Source organism: Salminus brasiliensis, chromosome 2, assembly GCF_030463535.1.
Source record: "Salminus brasiliensis chromosome 2, fSalBra1.hap2, whole genome shotgun sequence".
Lineage (NCBI taxonomy): Eukaryota > Metazoa > Chordata > Actinopteri > Characiformes > Bryconidae > Salminus > Salminus brasiliensis.
Genome location: NC_132879.1, coordinates 39,426,159 through 39,444,981, shown reverse-complemented (window position 1 = coordinate 39,444,981; position 18,823 = coordinate 39,426,159). Strand labels below are relative to the sequence as shown.

The window sequence follows — 18,823 nt, the reverse complement described above, 5'->3', positions numbered from 1 at the left end:
TGCTAAGTATTCAAGAGTATCTACCAGGAGTATGTCTACTTTTACTGAAGTACAGAATTATTGTATGTCACCCGCCCTAGGAAGTGCTGTAGTTGATTAACACAGAACAGTTGTCTGCAAAGTGTTTTATCTGATTATATTACGTAAATAAGTCCAAATTGATTTGCAATGAATTTTTCTCACACAAAAACTCTGCAGGATGCCCAAGGGGTTGGGAACCTGTTGGTTAATGGGTATTTTCGGCAGTACTTTGCTAAAAAACTTTAGATCAGTTCAACAAACATTAATATAATTGAAATAATGTAATTGAATCACTACATATATATTATGTCAACTTTGAGATAAGAACTGATAATCATATTGTATAATTTGCAGTTTACAATTTTTTACAATTTTGGCTACACACAGCTTCTTAAAATCAGTATATGGGTTGGTCTCTATTGGATGTGTACCTCAAGGTGATCATTATGCAGAGAATTCCCAGTTGTCTGCAGCTTTATTACTGAATCTATTTATATCTGCAGTTTAACATATCTGTCATGGCTCGCATACATTTTTGTGAATATGTAAAATGCTAGGTTTAGTTGCAGTAACCTTCTGTTTGTTGTTATTTCTTGTCATTAGTATTTGCTGTGGGTGCACATTTCCCTGTACCTTTGTCACATTTATTTTCAACCCTTGCACAAATATCCTCATTTATGTCAAATACATAGAGAAATGACTTGCCCTAGTGGCCATCTCAAAAAATCCAAAAGTTCTCTGTGTTTTTCTTTAGTGCACCTTTTGATCCATCCGCCGAGGACTTTTATTGCAAAGCTGCTGTGTTAAGCCTGCTGCCACAGCTGATGTGCATAGGCACCAAGGTCATAGCAAGCTGTTTGAAACTGTGCTCATTGGCCTGTGGCTATTCAATTTGTTGTAGAGCGAGGGAGCTGATGAAAAGGAAAGGACTTCTGGGGTAAGAAACTCTAGAGTTCAGAAAGTAACCTAGACATTTTTTCCTTCGCTCACTGTTTTGCAGCTACAGCAATCACTCTTGGATTAAAAGCAGAAAGCAAATGTGGCATGGTTAAAAAAAAACACACACACACAAATGGAAGAAAAAAGTATTAACTGTGTGCAAAGTTGCAGTCTAATTCCCTCCAGTCTGACAGATATTTCTCACATGAGATACATAATGAAGATGAATGAGACCATCCAGCACAAAACAAATGAGAAAAACACAGACAGTGCTTTAGAAATCTTAGATATCGAGTCCTTTTTAAACCCTACATCCTTTTAGTTATTTAGCGTGATGGTGGCTGTGTTTATTTGTTATTATTTTTTGCAGCACTCTTTTGTATATCAGATATTCTTTATTATATTCCCACATCAATCAACTGTATCAAATATGCATGTATTGGATTTACAGTACAACAAAAAAACATGCATTAAACATGAAGACATATTAAAATAAAATCAGCAGCTACAATTCTCTATTGTTCTGTCTCAGAGTCTTAATCAGAGAAGTTTTTTTTCTCTGATTAAATACTGACATATGAACATGTAAGAACATGGTTGCCAGATTGACAAAATAAAAAGCTGCAAAACAATCTTTATTGGCATAAATGTGATTATGAGAACTACTTTGTCTTGCACCACAACATCTATTCTTGCTATGCTTACAGCAGAAAAGAAGCCATGCTATTCAATATTCACTCACACTCTTACTGTCTTACTGTACTCACACCACTCAGAGGAGCATTTATTGGTCCTTACCAATGACCTAACAATAATATGATTTCCATTTAATTGGTGAATATTAGTATTTAGGATGGAGTAAAAATAACAAAATATAAGTTGTTTAAAATGCTTGATGACAAGGTAAGAATATTAGAATATTATATTATTATATTAATACTATGAATATGAGTGGAATTGTTTTAAATAACGCATCAAAAGAATGTTTTCATATATATTTTCATTTACATGTCTGAGGGGCTGACTAATCAGTACTTGATAGTCAGCTGATAGATATCCTAAAATGGATGTGCGCAGAAACACACCCCTGAATTCTTGTCTTGTCTTGTCTTATCACCTTCACCCCCCTTGTGAAATATGTAATTTACTGTATGTGTTGTTAAAGGAAAGCATTACCTTGGTGTGTAACTGTCAACCATTACAGTAATTACCATGTGTTTGTTTTTCCTTTAATGTAATGTGTTTTTCCTTGATCATAATTTCTTGAGAAATGTAGCGCAGACTAGCACCTCAGGAACAAAGCCTACTCACATGCAGATCACTTATAGCTGATTAAAGGGGTCAGTCAGAGAACTGGTATTCAGTATATGATTTAGTGGATATTGTCCAGTTTTGTTATAAGCTACAACAGGCCATGTGTTACAATGATTTTACCATAGTTATAGGTTATTTGTTGATAAAATACAATATGATACAGATGTTGATAAATAAAAAAATTATTATTATTAATAATAGCAATTAACAGTCAACGCAATCCATTCGAGCAACTGAAATACAGGTTAGGTGTTTATGTTAACAAGGCAGTATTATGTTTCCTTTTTAGTGTATTCAGTTTGAATTATGTATCTGTATATCATTGCTACACGCTTTAAGGGTTCATTTAAATTCATAAATGTTTTTTGTAATTCCAATTCTTAAACATTTTTTTCAGATAAAAGATTCTTACAGACTCTTTCAAAACATTATTCTATAAAGCACCAAAAAACATTCCACTAGGCTTTTGAGTCAAAGAACCCTTTTCAGTACTGGATAGAACTCTTTTTGATTCAGCTTCATTTGAGCTGAAATAAAGCTGTAGTCATACACAATTTATAGTTTGACACCCCTGTTAAAATGATGCAATTTATTTTATATATATGATGCATTATTTATTTATATAATTTATTTTTAGCGCAGATTCTGTTAAGTTGGGGATAAAACAAAATATATAGCATTTGTATATTCCAGATATTATGTTTTATTTTCTCAGTATGGTAAATTCTGTAAATATGTTATGTATGTATGATTTAAATGTGCTGAAATATGTTCTCTGTAGAAGATTTATCAAAACATATCATTTTTGGGTTCTGATCATGGACAGGTATGGCTTAATAGGTGATGACTAAGAGTTAGTTGATTAATTTAATTAATTAGTTAGTAATTAGTAGTATTTATAAGATTCAGGGGACTAGAACAACCCTGTTGTACGTTAAAAAATACTGTTAATGGCCATAAATAGACTACTAGTTGTTAATTCATTTTGTGGAAAATTTCATGTTACATTAGTGCCAGCATCTGTACTGTACAGAATTAAACACGGCTGACACATGATGTGTCATATTACTCTACTAACATTTTTTACTAAACAGGGTGCTAACTAAAAATAGAGACTAACCTATACTGATACATACATACTAAAAGTGTCACTGCAGTTATATGCAGAATTACGTTGTTATTGCAAGTTATTTTTAAAAATATTTTATACTTAAGTCATAGTATGTTTACTTTTTGTTGTTCACATGTGTATGTGACTCAGCTGTAGTTGTGATTGTTTGAGATGCTGAAAGCACACAGTAAAGCATATGTTTTTGCTTCTGATCTCTTTCTCTCTTTCCAGGATGATTAAAAAACACAAGCAGAAGGCTTTCACACAAGTACTGCTGCTCATCTGCATGGTCACACTTTTGCTATCACCAACAAACACTGCAGGACATAATGGTGAGTTGTGCAAACTAATATTGTGAGAAAGAGGACATTATCACATGAAACTGTAATTATACTCATGCTTCATAGTCCCAGCTTCACAATGCTGCAAGAAACCTTTACTTGGGAATCATTTATTGGAGCATTTAGATGTTTAAAGCCTTTTGTTGGGGCAATAAATTCAAATAATCAAAGAAAAAAAAGTATTTAGTTAGCCACTGATTGTGCAAGTTATCCTACTTAGAAAGATGAGAGAGGTCTGTAATTTTCATTATAGGTACACTTCAACTGTGAGAGACCAGGTCAAAAGTCTTCACCAGGTTTGCACACTGTGGTGGTATTTTGGCCCATTCTTCCATGCAGATCTCCTCTAAAGCAGTGATGTTTTGGGGCTGTCGCTGGGCAACACGGACATTCAACTCCCTCCACAAATTTTCTATGGGGCTGAGGTCTGGAGACTGGCTAGGCCACTCCAGGACCTTGAAATGCTTTTTGCAGAGCCACTTCATTGCCTGAGTGGTGTGTTTGGGATCATTGTCATGCTGGAAGGCCGAGCCACGTTCCATCTTCAATGCTCTCACTGATGGAAGGAGGTTTTGGCTTAAAATCTCACGATACATGGCCCCGTTCATTCTTCCCTTAACACAGATCAGTCGTCCTGTCCCCCTTGCAGAAAATCAGCCCCAAAGCATAATGTTTCTACCCTGTTAGAAATCCGGCAAACAGGAGGCAGATTCAGGAGTAAGGAGACTGGATTTTCAGTGTTGATGAGTTTATTGATACACACAGAATTGTACAACTCGATCAATCACGGTCAGTCTAGTCTAGTCAGACCATATCCAGTCTAAACCAGTCCAGTCTAAACTAATCCAGTCTGATCGATTCCAGTCTAAACCAATTCAGTCTGAACCAATCCAGTCTGGTTAGGGATATTTCGGGAGGGCCTTATATACATTGGGAACTGTGGGAGAGGAAAGGTTAATGAAGAGGAGTTTAAGGAGGGGTAGGAGGGGGATGAAGGTGAAGACGAAGAAGAGGAGTTTAAGGAGGGGTAGGTGGGGGACGTGGGATGCAACTGAGCATTCTTCTTCCTCCAAACACAACGAGTTGAGTTTTGACCAAAAAGTTCTATTTTGGTTTAATCTGACCACATGATATTCTCCCAATCCTCTTATCGATCATCCATATGCTCTCTGGCAAACTTCAGACAGGCCTGGACATGTACTGGCTTAGGCAGGGGGACACACCTGGCGTGGGACCCCAGATTGAGGGAGATTATCAATGGTCTTGTATGTCTTCCATTTTCTTACAATTGCTCCCACAGCAACTGATTTATTCACACCAGTCTGCCTATTGTAGATTCGCTCTTCCCAGCCTGGTGCAGGTCTACAATATTCTTAAAGTTCTATATATTTATAGATTTAAAGCTTCTCTCTATTTGCTGTCCCACCTCACCAATAACAGCCTGCCCCCTTTAAAATGACTAATGAAATATTTTACAAGACAAATACTTAATTTTAAGAGTTTCTGTTCGAGTTTACAATGATGTTTCATATGTCTAAAATGGAAAAACCCTAAAACAAGCTTTAGCCTTTTATTCTCTTAATGTCTTTTACCTTATTGTCCTTATTATGTTATGTCATTTCCCTTACAATGGTTTCCAGTGCTCCTGATTTTGAAGTTGGTTGGTTTCCTGCCCCTGGAAATGGCATTACATCAGATCAACTTTACCCCTGGCATCCTAAAGATTAAGGAAATATAGTGTCACCAATGTGTACCTTGTTTACATGTATGAATTTAAAAGTACAAATGCAAAAACTTTTTAATCCTCATACGTACACACAACAAACCCCTGGATAATATGTAAGTCTGCTTACTTTGCAGGGAGTCCTTTGCACATCCAGGTGTGAGGCAGCTTTCTGTCATTTAGGGATGAGTTTGGTGAAGTGGCAGCAGCTCTGGCTCACTTATACTCAAGATGCTCATCATCTTAGCAGGGACTAGATCAGAATTATCTTGCATGAGTTCAATTTCCATCTGAAAATGTCTGTACACTCTAATTTCCCATGGGTTTTATTTCTGGAACTGTACACCTTTTATCATTCATAGCAAGCTGAGCTCATGGAGAATGTGCAGCATAAGGAGGAGAGTGGAATTGTCTCTCAAAATTGAAAGGAAGTAAATAAATGTGCACTTCAAATCACAAACAAAATAAAAGACTGCTTTACCTAGCACAGAAATGTTGGTTTTCTCAGTTATAGCAATTGACAAAAACAAACCCCAGGTATATCCTATGCAATATTAACTGTCTTCATTTTCCACACTAAATTAACCATGTTCAGAATGTAGAATTGGAAAACCTAAAAAGATGTCTTGCTGGTCTCCTTCACTAGTCTGCTTCTTGCATGATCATTCAGCCTGTGAGGACTTGGCAGATTTACACATGAGCCATATTCCTTCCATGATGGATTTAACTGTACTCAAAGGGGTGGTCAGTAACTTTTTTTTGTATCCATCCCCTGACTTATACTCTTAAATAACCTTCTCTCTGGGTAGGGTGGACTGTTCTTTTGCCTTTATGGTGTTTTTGTAGCTAGTAATAACCAGTGACTGGACCTTCCAGACAGGTGTCCTTATACTACAATCAGTTGAGACACACTGACACCTCTTTGGTGATCTCCATTGTAAGACTACTAGCACCAATTGCCTGGACCTCTGTTGAATTAGGTCAGTTACTTTAAATAATTAAATATTAATGTAATCACTTACATTTATTTATTTATTATTAATATTTTTAATATTAGTTTTTTGTAATTTTTTATACAACGCTCTTCTAGCAACATTTGATACTTTAGACATATGCTTACATTAATTACCTAATTCCATTCATTTTCTACAGACCTCTCTGTGTACAGTCCTATTTACTTTACTATTTCAAAAGAAGTTCAACATCATTCCTTAAAACAAAAGTGAATTGGATATAAGTTAGTGATTTACTGTGTAATTGTATGTCATACATGCATGTCCTAAAATCCAAACAAAGTTGTTTCAAAGCATGAAACCCAGAACCTTTAGGATCTCAGAAGTGTGTTGTATACCTGTGTAATTCTGTCTTCCCTTAAAAGTGTGAATAAGAAAGTGGTTGGGGGGCGGGGAGGGGGGGTTCTCACAGTGTTGTTCTGCCTCTAAATGTTCTTCATCTTTATCCAAATATCTTGGTGGAAGTCATACCTGCGAACACTTCGGGCCTCTGGCGGAGACATGACCTTATCTTCACAGCAATGAAAAACATGACTTGAAATAACACTATGCAATGTCTTACTTGTCTACTTCCCTCAGTACCTCTGAACTATACAATTCAGAAAGCTGACAAAACATGGCATGGCAAATTCGATTTTTGGTAGTTTATCCATCCATATATCTACCCAAGCAAATTTACACTTCAGGAGAAGATTGTGCCCGATTACCCCACAATAGGCTGTCATAAATCAGTAGTACGTTAAAATTATTTGTTGTCTTTTTTTAACCCAGCTATCAAATAATGTTGTAGGAACATGCAGCAATGTTTTCAAAAGGTTTCAGGAAGATTAGAAATAACTTTCAGAGAATGTTGTGAAAACATGTGATGTAATTATGGTTAAACAAAACCTATATGTAAATATACGAAGTAACTAAAAACTCATAAAAACATCAATAAATACATAATCACATTAATATTACACTGATAAATAACATATAGTGAATGTGTCATAAAATGTTTTTCATACTTAGGAATTAAAGCATTTATTAAAACATAAAACATGGAAGATGAACATTTTCTGAATTTACACTAATAATAAAATGTACAAACTTGCCTCACTTTTAGAAATGTGCCTTCCAAATGTGAAAAGCTTGTATTCAGTTGTGGGAATAAACCAATAAACATTATATTATGTATATAAAACGTTATGTATATATATAACAAGAAAACGTATTAAAACAGATTGAACGTTGAACGTAAGATCCAAAATTGTTGCATTTAGAGCGTTCACATAATATTTTACCAAACAAAAATGTAGAAAATCCTTATGAAAACAGTTACCTACGACAATTACATGCATATGGGCAGAGAAAATCCTTACAGACTCCTCGCATCCTGGTCACAACCTCTTTCAGCTCCTGTCTGGCAGACGCTACAGAACTATGTCCACTAAGACTGTCAGACTCAACAACAGTTTTTACCCTCAGGCCATCACCTTCATACATAGCTGATCACCATCATCAGCTACAGGCCATCGATACTACTGATAAACTCTTATCACTCTTATCCTACATTTACTCTATTACTGCACCATTACTCATTTCATGTTTACACTGCTGTGGTTGCACAATATTTAATCTGTAAAGTGTTGCTTACTGCTGTTCTGTGAATAACACTGTAAAGCACACTGTATAGAAATGTCCTCAAAAAGTCTGTGTATACTATTGTTCTCTGTATGTTGTGTATTGTCTGTAAATTATATGTAGATTAGCTGTATAGTGTTAACACTAGAGAGTCGCTAACAGTCTGAACAAATTCCTTGTGTGTGTGTGTGAACATACTTGGCCAATAAATCTGATTCTGATTCTGATAAACCTTGGCCAAAAATCCTTACAATCAACTAATTTAGTACAAAAGAAATCTGCAAACGCAGTAGTTCATGCAAATGCAGTATAATTAGATAAGCTTGTCTGCTCTGGTATGGAACAGTGTGAGGGCAGGTGTCCAAACTCTCCTAATTAGTTGTTTACCACATTAGTCAAAAAAAAGAAAAAAAAGAAAACTGCAAGCACAGGAGGAGGACACCTCATGGTAATGTCACGAGCAATTAAAAGTGCACAGAGCCATGCTGTCTTTAAATAATTCATACAATGCTGGGGGAGCAGGGAACTGGCTAAAAATACTGAGCACTGCACTTTTTACTCAGAGAAAGAAAGTGTACATAGTGCCAGACACTGGTATAGAATCTGGGGCCACTTTTTCCTGTATATTCTTTGGCCCTTACAAGTACCTCACCTGTTACCCTGGTATTTGTGTTTTGAATGTCTTTACATGTCAGTGTTTTTCTAAATTCTGCTTTGGTCTTTTAAATCCAAAACTAACTTGTCACTTGGCTGCATTTCATTCATAAACACAACACTTAAAGTGAATTTAACAGTGAATTTGAACACAACTTTTTAAAATGGGGGCCAGTATTCCATGGGGGTGACCAGAATATGAGAGTTCTTGTTGTTCTTTTATAGCCCTTCCCTGCTTTGTGGGCTTTGAGCATTGGAACTTTGGACAGTTGCTCATAGAAGCCTGTCAGCTGACAGTTCAAAACAATACATATGCCTGGTATGCCAGGTATGCCTGGCTGAAGGCTTTGCTGTAAATGTTGAAGTCATAGTCTGTCTGCTTTTATTGTAGAGCTAGAAGTGTTTTCAATTGCTAAAAAAGCTTCTTTTATATCTATCTATTATATTATCTAACCTGTGCTCTCATTTAGCAGTTCACCACGTCAGAACCGGAACATGTGAGGTTGTAGCATTACACCGATGCTGCAATAAGAACAAGATTGAGGAACGCTCTCAGACAGTCAAATGCTCCTGCTTTCCAGGACAAGTGGCTGGGACCACTAGAGCAGCACCCTCCTGCGTAGATGGTATGTTCCAAATAAGACATTACAATTTTTCGATACATCGTGGTACATTACTTACACATTAATAAAACATAATGTAAATATTTTGTAACAATAAAATGATTCTTCCTACAACCTTGACATTATAGGAAAGTGTGTGCACAAAAAAAAAACAATATATAGTGTTTTTTTTTTTTTTTGCGATTTTACATAAATATTCCAACACTGCCTCCTTAAAAGAACCATAAGCCTTTGTACATATAACCTATAATCCTGACCTATAATACAACTACAGATGCAACAATAGCCAAACGTAAAATTCTCATGCCTAATACTGTATCTATCTTCAAGACTCCAAATCAGATCACTTTCTGTGTCTGGGTGTGCTAGTTCTTGATATATGATCTGTGACATCATTAGAAAAGTACATTATGTACAAAATACATTATGATTGGCATTAACATAAAATGATAGCAAATTTTAAGGTAAATAAAATAAAAATAAAAACACAAGTATTAAAAATCTGGTGGGGCACGTGTTTTCCCATCTCAAATGGGCGTGACACCCCTGTAAGGGTATTTTTTTGATGATTCTAATATGTGACTCTGGAAATAAATATGTGTTGTAAAGTATCACTCTCCTTTAAATTTAGTACTTAAGTTAAATATAAAAAATTGGATGTGCATGTGTTTGAAATTACTTAAATTCTTTAATCATTATTCTAATATTTCTCACATAAAATAGTCTACTTTCAGAACCCATGTTAAAGTATTTTCCCTTTTCAACAGGAGGGCACAATAATCCCATATGGTTACATTGTGAAATTACTGTTGAATCAGGGATGTAAATGACATAATTTTGTTTAGCGCCAAGCTTCTCATTTTCAGTAACAGCTGAAGGTGCTAGCATGAAATAAGTGTGAAATTACATATACATACATGTTCACTAGGGGGTAGAGCACGAATGTTAAAAAGTCTACTCATCACTCCTGGGATTCTTTACTTATTAAATATGTGTGAACATTTTGTGCATTTTTTGCTCTTTTCTTTCCTTGCTAGAATTTGTCTCCAAGCCTTATGCTGTACAAAATATAGAGTTTAAGCTTGTTTCCTTGTTTGTTTGTTTGTTTTTGTTTATACACAAATAGGACTTTCTATTACCCATTTCCAGCTGTAATGTATGAAACATTCCATACTGTACATTTAATGAGCAGCAAGAGCATGCTCTATGTCCCCTGACTATGTTTATAACACAGTTTTGTTTGTATACTCTTCAATGAAAGGGGGTTCTTAAAGGGTTTAAATATAATTGCAGTTTCTAGGTCTAAAATAATCAAGTACCCATCATACATTGTCATATGTAATAAACTGAACAACTTCAAAATGGTTCTCAAGCCTTATTTGTAGCAGTGTAAATAGAAACTGCTTCAATTTAATTAATGTATCAAAATCTCAACAAGTTAGTGGAAGTATGGAGAAACTGAACACTGCCAACCACTGAGGGTATAAGTACTTTTTCCTTGGTGTTGACTGCCTACAAATTACTCAACCCATGCACAAAACAACTTTTACTGAATATTTAAAATCGCTCTGATGATTACTCTAAGATATCCTAAAAGAGATTATTAAGAGTTTACTGATTCTGAACCTCAGCAGTGTTAATGGCTCGTCACCATGCAAAAAGATTTTTAAGCCTCCAAAACAACTCTAAAATGTTAAAGATGTCAGTCAAAAGAAAGAAGCCTCTGCAAAAAACGTCGCAAGTCAAATGACATGGAAGGGAAAGGAGCAGCGTTGTTTTTGTACTGCAGCCATGTCAGTTCAATGATTCTAATCTTTTTAAGGGTGATTTAATATTTTTGTTTGTTTTTAGTGGTTTTTGGTGATTAAATGAAATGGAATTTGACTGCCCGTAAAGAAACAAATATTAAGTAATACTACTAAAAATGTTCTTAAATAATACTAACATACAATAAACTACAATTACTCAAGTATTTTCACCCCTGTAGAAAATACAGTATGAAGCACCTGTAATCCTTCAATCAATCAGAGTAGCAGAACAATAGCTTTGTGAATAGATCACGACTGAAGCCTAATATCAATATCTCTTCTTAATCCACTCTGAGAGGTCTAAAACTGTTAAAAGGCCAGATGAAGTTGCCACCATACTGCTTTGAACTGCTTTGACTCATGATTGCCCTACAACACAAGCTGTAATAAAGCTATCAGAGAACACTGAGATGGGCCTTAGCCCCTCAGTGCCGTCTGACCTATTCACTGACATTTTGTCTCTGACATTCTCTGCAAATTAAAGCATAGCGCTAATGTGCTCAGTCAGGAGTGCACTACAGGTAATCTCGAAAAAACGATCAGTACTTAACCTTTTCATTATCCCTAGTACATATTTAGATATTACACCTTTTCTTAGACCTTTGTGGGATACTGGTCTCTTACACAGAATACAGTTCTCTCATTTAAATGGCTGAAAGGTACAGCAATATACATGCAATACATTCTCCACGACAATCTCTTGCAAAGTAACTCAAGTAAGTGGAAGTACTTCCATAACTTGCATGAGAAAACAGGTATGAAAATATATACCTCAGTAACAGTCATTTAGCATGCAAGCTCTCTTTACTCAGAATGTTGCAAAAACCTTTCTGAAAAAATTGTATGTAAAGCTGTTTATCAAAAAGTCAGTGTTTTTGTTAAAAATAGAATAGAATACCATGGCATTCATGTGCATGATGAGTATACTATGTAAACTTCAGACCATGGCTGTGTATCTGCTGTTTTAGTCTGCAGAAGTTTGTCTTCACCTATTCATGCTATTCATGAAGTTACAAGGACAGTTGTAGCCTTGACTACTTTTTGACTGAGACACAGTATTAGAGCAGGCAGACATTTACATATATTGGTCTTAACACTAATACAAACAGCCTGTTTAAATTAAATAGATAAAGAGTGCTAGGGACATGGAAAAATGGTTACTTGGAGTTGCAACTATTTTGGTACATACAGCTGCAAAAACATTCTGGGGTGTTTAAAGTAAATTTAAAGTAAATCAGGAGAGCTGTTGATGGAACTGAAGTGAGCAGCCAACCTGTGTTCTTTGACCTGTATTTGTCTACCTTACATATTTATAACTGCTTTGAAAACAATTTGACCGTGTGAATACTGAATTTATATTTACTAGAATTTTTACAGCAAAAATAGACTAATGTGTTTTACAGGCAAAACACACTTGCTATTGAAATAAATATTTTGGTTACCTAAAAGTGTGCCCATATATTACCAGTATATTATGGATCTTAATGTCAATAATGTTTATGTTAATTGTATAAATTTGGATTGAAACTGTTTTTGTTTCCTCCCCACAGCCTCCATTGTAGAGCAAAAGTGGTGGTGTCAGATGCACCCATGCCTTGATGGAGAAGAGTGTAAGGTTCTGCCTGACCTTAAAGGCTGGAGTTGTGCTACAGGGAACAAGATCAAGACAACAAAGGTACATTTGACCACTGCCCCTTGTCAAGAAATTGTGTCATACTAAAGATGGTCAAACTACATCTAGCTTCTTTCTCCACAAAGTGATTCTTTTACACAACTACAATTTAGTGAAATATCTGCCTGAATCTGAATAGTGTTGCAGTATTTAATCAATATTTTGTAAGTATGTAAAAAAAAATATATTTTGCGATATTGCTGTGCTGTGCTTATTACTAGTTCTTTCTACATGTCCAGTTGGTTTAAAATGAATGTAGGTTCAGCAACCTAATAATGGCATTATGCTGTATGGTGAATGTATCATACATTTTTTCTGCATGGCAAAATACAGGATGTGAGACTGGACATGAGTTACCATCCAGAAAAGGCTTTCTACTAGTTTTTTAGTTGTGATTTGTGAGGATTTGATTGCATTAAGCGACAAGAGGGTCAGTTAGGTCAGGAAGTGAGAAGATCACCCTACCTCATCCCAAATTCCCTTAAATCATCCCAAAAGTACTGGATGGAGCACCGCCATTCTAGAGAACACAGCTCGATGCTGAAGGGCTTTTTACCTCTCTAGCCTATGCCTGGCATTAGGCATGATGCTAATAGGTTAATGTTTATCAGCTATTCTATTGGCAGTACTTCTCTACAGGGACTATACAAGCTGTGTATGTTCGTTTGCACATCTGTGCCAGCAATGGGTGTAACTTAAAGTAGCCACGTGCATGCATTAGAAAGTGTTTCCTCAAACATTTGGACATATAGTGTATGAGACTATATCCAGCCATCTTGTTAAAAATAGTGGTCATTGGTTATTGCCAATTATATAGTCTTTATTGGCATTCTTTTAGCAGCCTGTCTACTCAGCAGCTTTGTCACTAGTATGCCCTTCATTGTCATTCTAAGACTATTATCACTATCAATTTCTTATGCCTCAGGGAACTAGCACTTGATAGCATTGTGCTATGATTGTTTCTAAAGCTAGACATTATGTTCTTCTACCTTTATAACGTTATTAAGTTGTAAGTTGCCCTGCATAAGCTAGTCGACAAAATAAAATAACTGTAAATATTAGAAGGCCTGCAGACCAAATGTACACCTGGTTATAGGAGTCTAGAGATATTATGGAGTCAATTGATTTCTTTAAATTAATAATATAATAACATTTCATTGTATTTTAAGCTTTCTTTGTGTGAGTTTATGTAGTATTTGGAACTATATGTATGGCTGCCCATATGACCCATATGCTTAACATACTGGTTGCTTTAATTAGAACCTTTTAATAGTAAGCTGATGCCAATGCCCTTGTCCTAGTTATGATGACTATATGGCTTCACTTCTGCTCTTCTCCATCCACATTCTATCAATTATTTAAACTGCCACACCAAACCTGTCTGGAGCCTAATTATTGATTCTAGGAGTCTTAAGCGGCTTAAAACAGAGCACATTCCTACAGCTGCTGTTGTTTGTGGTGGTTTTATATCGACCCGGTTATAAAACATATAAACCTCAAAAGAAGGTATTTCTTTCATTCTCTATGAAATATTAAACTAATCCTGTTTCCTCCTTTCATTTCCCATGTAACCTTCGGGGCAGATCTCTTCTGACCGGGACCAGCTTTGGTAACCGCTGGAAACCAGATACAGGTCAGGCCGCACTTCACTATACATTAAGAGATGGCTGGTGACGTCTAGGTGGGATTGATGTTTCAAGGCTACTAGCTGCAGTAACAGCCCCTGCCCACAAAGCTTCATCTACTCACCCGCCCATGGCCAGCTTTAATCACCCCAGCTGCACCTGCATGGCATTGACTGCATGCTAGACATGTGCTGATATTCTGTTGTGTGGTATATTCTACTATTAGACATACATAATATAGTCAACATTTTTTAATACAATCACTGCATTTTAGCCAATCAAGCAGCAGTTATGTGCTATTGGTCTGCAACAACACATTCAGAACATTTCAGAACACCAAAAGTTTTACCACCTGCAACCTAAGTGTGTTGTGTTCTGAATCTTAAGGCTCTCCTAACCTTAACCTTAGCTTCGACCCCTAAGGCTTTACTAATGATAACACCTAACCCTATACTAACCTTAACCCTAGCTCCAACCTCTAAGGCTATAATAACTCTAACCTTAGCATCTAACCCTAGCTCCAATCCCTAAGCCTATATTTACCCCTACCCTAGATCCAAATCCTAAGGCCCTCCCAACCCTCAACCTAGCTCCAACCCGATTGCCTCCATGCCATGCCGCATTGAAGCAGTAATTCATGGTAAAGGAGCTCCAAGCAAGTACTAAGTGTATAGACGAACACAGAAGTTGGACATTTTTATATTGTATATTCTTTTATGTTTGATCTTATGAAATATTCTAATAATTTGAGAATGATTTGAATGTTGAGAATAATTTGAATTTGTATTTTTAATTTCCATGAGATTTTGACCTTTTCACAACATTCCAATTTTGTGAGATGCAGTAGTATATAAAGTAATATTGTTAACCAAGCAAAACCTATTTAAAATTATTGTTATATTTTTATATCAGAAAATGCATGACCACATATGCAAAGTCTAGATCCATCTTACAATATTCCAATATTCACAATATAGTGTTGTATGTTAAGCACCTTTGCTTATGTCATACTAAATGTGGAAAGTTAAAATTGTACTGCTATGTCTTACTGCTCTATCCTTTGTGGTGTTTTTGTTCATGTGGTCATTTATTAGTGCTTTCAGGCTACTGCCCCTCCCACAGCTGCTACTGCATAGTTTTACATGTAATTATTCAATTACAGAATTGATTCAATTTAAATAATTAAAAATGTAAAGGTATTTTTTATTGTAGACAATTATGACTTGATTCTAATAAATGAAATTGACTTGCTTCTTATTTAGGCAGGACAAAAAACAAATTAGTCAACCTGTTGTCAGTGGTAAGATATCCATTGCTCTGTAGCCAATGTGGAAAGTGCACAAATTAATGAATATTTTCAACAAAAAATTTAAGCCACAAGCAGGCTCATTTGAGAATGATGCACAGACCTATGCTGAGGTGAAATCTCTCAGAGAGCAATTCTGGTGGAGGATGGTGTGTGCCATCCACAAATCTCGACAGGTCATTTAATCTCCGGCAGTATCCAGGCCTGGAGTATCTGCATCAGCCCAGAGGAGTAGAAAACTTCAGCAAAAGTAAGCCACTCAAATCCGTTATCGATGCAGAACCGTCTCAGGCAGCGGCTCTGCCGCTCAGGAGGCCGCAAGAAGGCACTAACCAAAAAACTCATTCCCAGTCACAGTTCAAGGCCTGGAAAATCCGTCACCAATTTAATATTTCCCCTCTTGATGAGTGCACTGCTGTGAATCGCTCAGTGCAGCCTGGCAGGGAGGATAGTAGAGGTTCAGTGTTCTGCCCAGATGACAGCTTATAGACTTCACTCATCAAACTTTGGCTTGTTAAGGTGAAGAAACAGCATGGACAGAAAGTTATTTGTGAATAGATAGATGTTTTTTTTCTTAAACCACCATATTTAACATGTACTCTGCCCAGTGGTATTATATAGAGCTTTATCACTCCAAAGAATGCAGTTCCACTGCTCCACAGCCAAATGCTGGGGTGCTGTATACTCCTTTAGCCAAAAGTGGGAATTGTTGTGAGGTAACCTTAGGATCATGTGAAGCTGCTCCAGAGTGTCCCGTTCTGTTGACAGTGCGTTTCTATTTAGATTGTACAATCCTTGCATGCTCAAATGACTGACTGTGCAAGCAAAGGGTGCATCTTTACCCGTACCACTGGCAGCCTCATAAAACCACAGATTTTGCTTTTAAAGTCCGTCCGTTGTCATAAAAAGATTGGTGAAATGTATTAAAAAATGGTAACATTGTTGTTTTAATTGCACTGGATTTTAATTATAAGATGTTTTACACAATATCTAATGATGTCACAAACATCTAGCCTTATTCTAACTAAGTGAAAAATATTATGTGTTCCAGGTTGAATTAAAGCTGTGCAGTATCCTCATCCTTGCCACTGGGTTTGTTCTATGAGGAGTTGAAGACTGATCGCCACTGGGATGCGTTGAACCGGACACAACATTCACGAGTTGCAGTGGAGAATGTTTTGTCTTGCACATCTGACTCGGCATCTACCGTGGGCACATTTGGACGCTGCTGTGTGCTTTGTCCCCCACATCTTTGTACAGCTTGTAGTGGATTACTGCAGTGAATAGTGCTTACAGTTTTGCTTGGACATAAGACCCAGCTCCAGACTTTCCTTTCTGTGGATCCACAGCATAACAGGGTGAAAACAGGGTGCAACAACTATTTTGCCTCAAAACACAGGTCTTTTAGTCAAGCTGAGACACCAGTAATGGCAATTGGACTACTATGTAAGCACAGTGTAGAGATGCTAAGGTATATTGGAGAATATTTGTGAGCTTTGTTTTTGTAGGTAAAGGGGTCTAGAAGTTCCGATGTGAATGTACATGTAACCTTATGTTACGTTATGCAACATTAATGACATTAATTCTATTGCATTAAATAAGACATTAAGACAGTTGCAGGTATATACACTCATGCCAATACTTCCCCATATGTGTAAGTAACAAAAATGATACAATAAACTATGATTGTCTTTAAATTTCTTCTTGTCTATTAGACTACAATAATTGTGTCCCTGTGAAGTAGGCTTACTGTGTCTATTGTCAGATTCGGTTAAACAACTGGTGTCACAAAAGCCTTGTGCCTTAGCATATCACAAGACAACAAAAGTCAAAAAGCTCAGTAAACAAACACACAACATAAAGGCAATAGAAATGCTCTGGAACTGAAGAAGGAACTTGGGGCAGGAACCATGTGATGGTTTTCAAGAAAGGTGGAACTTTATGGGCTTCATTCTGTCTATGCTTAGAGAGACATCAAATACATGTAAAAAGCGAGGGAAAGTCTAACCTGTTCTGCAGTACCATTTCAATTAGCAGCCATGGGCTTCCCTAAACAGCTGCCTAGCATGCTGAAAATCACATTCACTGATCCACACAAAGTTTGTTTTGCAAAAATTTCCCAAGATATGAAGAAAAAAGTAATGTAACAAAGTTATGTGAGTGTTTTGATGAATTCTGGCAGTCACATTACCCCACAAAGAAAAATAATGTGGATCAGTGTAATGCAGGCCATTGTCTAACCAAAGTGACATCAAAGGATTACCAGTGAGTTTTGAGATTCTGACTTTATCGCAATTGCAAAATTAATCTGTCTAATTAAATAATACGATATTCTGTACTAATGTGAGGCTACAATGCAGTTTTCATAGCTATGATTTCAGAAAATTATGAGCAGCCGTTCAATGTAACACAACAGTAAAATAGAACTGATATGGTATGCCTCTTCATTTTAAACTTAATATTAACTCATAATAACCAACTGAAAATGTTAGAAATAACTCAATGCATTTAGGGCCTCTTGCTCCAGTTCTTTTCTAAACTCTCATTCTGGGTTTATGCTAAATGGTCATTAATGGCAGCTGTATGATCATGTAATGCTTCCTACGCTCAGCACCTAACTTGTGAACTCCAGCTGTTGTAGAAATCTGAAGCAACATTCATCCTGTCCTCTGAAAATACAGGTGTCAAAAAGAACCACTATGGGTTTCCTAAAAACCTTTTTAGTTTTTTTTTCATTAGCTGTCAAATACAGAGGTACCATAAGGATTAGCTTGCACAATAAAGAAATCATTAAAGCTTTTTAAAAAGTATTTTTCAATTTTAAAACTTACTTTTGTGGCTCAGCTACACTCGCTATAATTTTATTTTTTAAATATTAAATAAAATTCTTGTCCTCTACACCATAGGTTCCCAAACCTGGTCCTGTAGGCCCACTGTCCTGCACTATCCTCTTCAACTCTGTAAGGTTCTGTTAATCAGTTAATTCGTTTTGTCAGGTGTACTGAGAGTATGGAAAGCACAAAAATGTGCTGGACAGTGGGCCTCCGGGG

The 18,823-nt window shown here is 36.3% G+C and overlaps 1 protein-coding gene across 4 annotated transcripts in view; it reads left to right on the top strand.

Annotated features, from left to right (window-relative positions):
• LOC140549228 (chemokine-like protein TAFA-2) overlaps positions 1-17,470 on the top strand; it is a 43,577-nt gene extending 26,107 nt beyond the window's left edge. For 3 of the 4 annotated variants that reach the window (XM_072672650.1, XM_072672651.1, XM_072672652.1), the window contains 5 exons: positions 3,617-3,717; positions 9,210-9,365; positions 12,721-12,845; positions 14,426-14,475; positions 16,825-17,470. In XM_072672650.1, the coding sequence (XP_072528751.1) occupies positions 3,618-3,717; positions 9,210-9,365; positions 12,721-12,845; positions 14,426-14,455 (411 nt within the window). In that variant the 5' untranslated portion in view covers position 3,617 and the 3' untranslated portion in view covers positions 14,456-14,475; positions 16,825-17,470. The remainder of the gene's footprint in view (positions 1-3,616; positions 3,718-9,209; positions 9,366-12,720; positions 12,846-14,425; positions 14,476-16,824) is intronic. The other variant, XM_072672653.1, reaches the window with a different exon arrangement.
• Positions 17,471-18,823: the final 1,353 nt, after the last annotated feature.